Genomic DNA, 5,000 nt, shown 5'->3' with positions numbered 1-5,000 from the left:
GCCGGGGGGCCCCTGAGTCAGGGGCCCCCAGCAGCCTCCCCAAGAATGGGGCCCTCTTAGGGCCTGCGCTGTTGCTGCTGCTGCTGCTGCTGCTCCTGCTGCTGCTGCTGCTGCTGCAACATGCAGCAGCAGCCGCAGCAGCAGAAGCAACAGCAGAAGCAGCAGCAGCAGCAGCAGCAGCAGCAGCAGGTGAGAAACATCTTTTCTGAGGCTTATTACGTTTCGTGAAATGAAAAACAGAAAAAAGAAAATAATTAAATCCGCAGACACTGCGACGCGCGCAGCAGGTGTACGTACACCGCAGCAGCAAGGACTTCTGCGCTGTATAGACACCCGAAATGAATATTAAATGTTTTTAAATGCCATTTTTATTTATTTATTTATTTATTTATAATGTAAATAAATAAACAAGTAAATAGTGCATGCATAGGAGCCCAAGGGTAGTAAAAGTCTTATTTATTTTTTTATTTATTCATTTATTTATTCTTGTGTTTTAATTTGTACTTTTATTTGTTCTCAATAAATTATTTATTTATATTAATTTGTATGTGCAAAGACAAGCATGTGTTTATGTATAAGCATATTTGTATTTGCAAAAAGAAGTTTATTTTTATTTTTATTTAATTTTAATTTTTAATTTCAAATTATATTTACTTTTTTGTGCTTAAAGAAATGCATTTAAACACAATAAAGGCAAAAATAACCAAAAAAATAAATAAAACATAAATCGAAAAGAATAAAGTCAAGATTGAAATAAAAGTGGAATTAAAAGCATAAATGGAAATAAAAGTGTAGATGGAAATAAAAATATAAATTGAAAAATATACAAAGGGAAATTACAGACTTTTAATGCGAAAAAAAGTTAAAATAGAAGCAATATAAACAGAATAAAATAAAAATAAAAATAAAAATACAAGTGATAGTTGAAATTAAAATAAAACTTAAAATTAAAATTAAAATTAAAACTAAAATAAAATTTTAATTTCATTTTTGCCTTTTGCGCTGCTGGAGATAAAGTTGGTGTGTACATACACCTGAAGACCGCTGCAGTAGTTCAGCAAATGTTTTTATTTTTTCTTTTCGGAGTTTATTTTATTATCCATAAATTCTATTTAAACTGTTATTATATTTAATACGCATGCCTATTTAATTAATTATTCATTTATTTCTTTTTTATTTACATTTTATTTATTTGTTATTATACAATTTCCCAGGCATATGATATGCACATCTATTTAATTAGTTATTCATTTATTTACTTTTAATTTATTTACTTTTTATTTATTTGTTTTTATTTATTCCTTATATAATTTCCCAGGTATATAATATGCACAGCTATTTAATTAATTATTTATTTATTTACTTTTTTTTATTTACTTTTTATTTATTTTTTTAAATTCATTGAATTCCATTTTCATTTATTTTAAAATAATAATTCCATTTTCTTTTTTATTTAAAATGTAAAAAAGAATTTATATTTGAGGGCTTTTGGAGTCAACTTGTGCAGCAGGAGCTTGCTGCCTGAATGCTGCTGCTGCTAAACCCTAAACCCTAAACCCTAAACCCTAAACCCTAGCAGCTAATTCGGCGTTGAGGCCTCGCCTTCGACAGAAAGCGAAAACAATAAAAGAAAGAGTTGATGACAAAAATTGACACAAACCCTAAACCCTAAACCCTAAACCCTAAACCCTAAACAAAAGGAAAATAAGAGAAAACAAAAATGCCGCAGCTGCGCTAAAGCTCAGCAGCAGCAGCTGCCAGAGCATTTGCTGCTGTAGGTGCTGCGGCTGCTGCCGCTGCTGCAGCGGCTGCCGCTGCGGCTCCGCTTTCCCTGCTGCCGCCGCTGCTGCTGCTGCTGCTGCTGCTGCTGCTGCTGCTGCTGCTGCTGCTGCTGCTGCGGCTGCGGTGAGCTGCAATAAAACTGGCCACAGCTTCTTTGATGGCTTTTCTTCCTTCCTTCAAAGAAGAACTGTCCGAAGGCGAAGGGCTGTAAAAGTCCGTGCAGTGCGACCCGCCCTGCAGCCCCACAGCAGCAGCAGCAACAGCAGCAGCAGCAGCAGCAGCAGCAGCAGCAGCAGCAGCAGCGGCAGCAGCAGCAGCAGCGGCAGCGGCAGCAGCGAAACAGAAGCATCAGCAGAAACAGCAGTGGCGGCCGCAGAGCAGTGGCAGCAGCAGAAGCAACAGCAGCAGCAGAAGCCGCAGCAGCAGCAGCAGTAAAAGGGGTAGCAGCAGCAGCGGAAATGGCAGCAAAAGCAGCAGCAGCAGCAGCGCCAGCAGCAGCAGCAGCAAAACAGAGCTGCTGCTGCAGCCGCAGGCGGCCGCACAGAGCTTAGGGTTTAGGGTTTAGGGTTTAGGGTTTACTTGGATGACGAAGGCGGAGACTCTTTGTTGGACTTCAACAGATTTTGGAACTTTTAAAACTGAAAGACTTTTCCAAGGATCTGCTGCTCCGTTGGTGAAGTGTATGTTCGTTGCGGTGTCTGTACACCCCAGCTGCTGCCCCCCGCCCCACAAATTCGTTTCTTTGGCGCCTTTGTCTGCAAACCTCCCTTCTGAGCAGCAGCAGCAGCAGCAGCAGAAGCAGCAGCAGCAGCAGAAGCAGCAGCAGAAGCGGCAGCAGCAGCAGCAGAAGCAGCAGCAGCAGCAGCAGCAGAAGCAGCAGCAGAAGCAGCAGCAGAAGCGGCAGCAGCAGCAGCAGAAGCAGCAGCAGAAGCGGCAGCAGCAGCAGCAGCAGAAGCAGCAGCAGAAGCGGCAGCAGAAGCAGCAGCAAACCCGCAGACTTCTTGGGGTTTACGAGGGTTTAGTAGGGTTTATGAGGGTTTAGTAGGGTTTGGAGGGTTTGTGAGGGTTTACGAGGGTTTGGTAGAGCCTATGAGTGTGTATGAGGGTTTGATAGGCTTTAAAAGGCCATGCGAGGCCTTAGTAGGGTTTCATATGGTTTAGTAGGGTTTAGGGTTTAGGGTTTAGGGTTTAGGGTTTACTGGGGAGGGGGAACAGCTTGTTGCAAACGTCGATGTGGAACTGCTCGGTTATGGACTCGGGCCGCAGGCTGCCAGGGTAGGCCACCTAAACCACAAATTAGGGTTTAGGGTTTAGGGTTTAGGGTTTAGGGTTTGAAGGCGAGCAGCAGCAGAGGCACGCTCAGCCCACGTGGGTCTACTGCTCAGAGCCCCCAAGTTTAGGGTTTAGGGTTTAGCGTTAAGGTTATAAAGTTTACAGTTTAGGGCTTAGGGTTTAGGGTTTAGGGTTTAGGGTTTAGGGTTTAGGGCACCTGCCAAAAGCCAAACTGTGCGCAGCTCTGCCACATCCACAGTCGCGTGTTTGAGAGCACCGAATTATCTGCGGAGTCTCCAAACCCTAAACCCTAAACCCTCAAACCCTAAACCCTCGATCCTCAAACCCTAGGCCCTAGAACCCTAAACCCTACCTCCTTGCATGCAGGTAAATGGCAACCCAAACCCTAAACCCTAAACCCTAGGCCTTCGGAGTCAGGGCCACTTCACCGGCGCCCTTTGCGCGCTGCAGTCCCAAACCCTAGCCCCCAAACCCTAAACCCTAAACCCTAAACCCTAGGTCTTCGCACCCAGCTGCGTGCCCGTGGCCGCCAGCATGTTAACACTTTTGCAAGAAGTCTTTTTGCGGCGAAGGGAAAACTTGAAGTACTTCGCCAGGCCCTCCAGCAGCTGCTGCTCTGCTGCTGCTGCTGCTGCTGCAGCAGCAGCAGCAGCAGCAGCAGCAGCAGCAGCTCCTTCGCCTTCTCTTTCTTTTCCCTCCTTTTCTCCTTTCCCTTGGGCCTCCCTAAAAATCTCCCCCAAGGGGGCCCCCTGGGGGGGCCCCTGTAGGGGCCCCTCGGGGGCCCCCTGGGGGGCCCCCTGGGGGGCCCCCTGGGGGGCCCCCTGGAGGGGCCCGTCGGGGGCCCCCTGGGGGGCCCCCCGGAGGGGCCCCTGGGGGGCCCCCTGGGGGGCCCCCTGGGGGGCCCCCATGAGGGGCCCCAGGGGGCCCCCTGTTTGCTTCGGAGTGTCTTGAGGGTTTTCTGCAACTCCCAAATAGTTGCAGAGGGTTTCTACTAGGGGGCGTTCGACAGGCCTGTTGTACTGCAAAGTGCAAACCCTAAACCCTAAACCCTAAACCCTAAACCCTAAACCCTCGGCACACAAAGTAAATCCTGGGCCGTGAGAAGTGCAGCCCTGGGAGGCTTGGGTGTCTCTCTGTGGAAGCCAAATCTCCTTGCACCCCCCTTGCCCCCCAAACCCTAAACCCTAAACCCTAAACCCTAAACCCTAAACCCTACCTGGACTGCTTCAGCAACAGCGTCCACAACTGCATAAACAAAAGCCACTCTTTCCAGGTCGCTTTGGACTTTCAAGTCTTCGCACCCAAACCGCCGGAGTTCATCTTCCTGCAGCCAAACCCTAAACCCTAAACCCTAAACCCTAAACCCTAAACCCTAGGCGTTGCGCCCTGAACTCCAAACCCTAAGGCGTGGAGCGCACATCTCCAACCCTGCGTGGCCTGCTAGAGTGCAGGCTTGGGCGGGATTAAAATTAGGGTTTAGGGTTTAGGGTTTAGGGTTTAGGGTTTGGGGTTTACGAGTTGGGGGCTGCTGGCGGCGCGGCTGAGGGCGCGGAGTGCAGCAGCAGCAGCAGCTCTGCAGTGTACAGACAGCTGAGACCCCACAACTTTGTCAAACCCTAAAAAGGAGTTTAGAGCTTTTGTTGGAGAAGAAGAACTTATGGCTCCTCCTATTAAAAAGGGGTATTTGACTCTCCCGTACGCAGCCAGTGCCCCTGCGCACAAACCCTAAACCCTAAACCCTAAACCCTCCTCCTATTAAAAAGGGGTATTTGACTCTCCCGTACGCAGCCAGTGCCCCTGCGCACAAACCCTAAACCCTAAACCCTAAACCCTAAACCCTCCTCCTATTAAAAAGGGGTATTTGACTCTCCCGTACGCAGCCAGTGCCCCTGCGCACAAACCCTAAACCCTAAACCCTAAACCCT

The 5,000-nt window shown here is 47.5% G+C and overlaps 2 protein-coding genes across 2 annotated transcripts; one reads left to right on the top strand and one right to left on the bottom strand.

The window, feature by feature from the left end:
• Window positions 1-2,464: 2,464 nt before the first annotated feature.
• On the top strand, window positions 2,465-3,224 carry ENH_00004380 (hypothetical protein; the record flags this gene model as incomplete). The annotated part of the gene is made up of 3 exons (XM_013578391.1): window positions 2,465-2,798; window positions 2,975-3,057; window positions 3,204-3,224. The coding sequence occupies 3 exons, from the start codon at window positions 2,465-2,467 to the stop codon at window positions 3,222-3,224; spliced, it is 438 nt and encodes a 145-aa protein (XP_013433845.1).
• A 345-nt stretch (window positions 3,225-3,569) lies between these two features.
• On the bottom strand, window positions 3,570-4,964 carry ENH_00004370 (hypothetical protein; the record flags this gene model as incomplete). The annotated part of the gene is made up of 4 exons (XM_013578390.1): window positions 3,570-4,094; window positions 4,292-4,399; window positions 4,591-4,787; window positions 4,952-4,964. Coding segments are annotated over 4 exons (843 nt in total), but the record flags the coding sequence as incomplete, so codon positions are not given.
• Between the last annotated feature and the right edge of the window lie 36 nt (window positions 4,965-5,000).

This window comes from Eimeria necatrix, genomic scaffold (genome assembly GCF_000499385.1).
Source record: "Eimeria necatrix Houghton genomic scaffold, Enh_scaff1123, whole genome shotgun sequence".
Taxonomy (NCBI): domain Eukaryota; phylum Apicomplexa; class Conoidasida; order Eucoccidiorida; family Eimeriidae; genus Eimeria; species Eimeria necatrix.
This window is presented reverse-complemented; position numbering and strand designations above follow the sequence as displayed.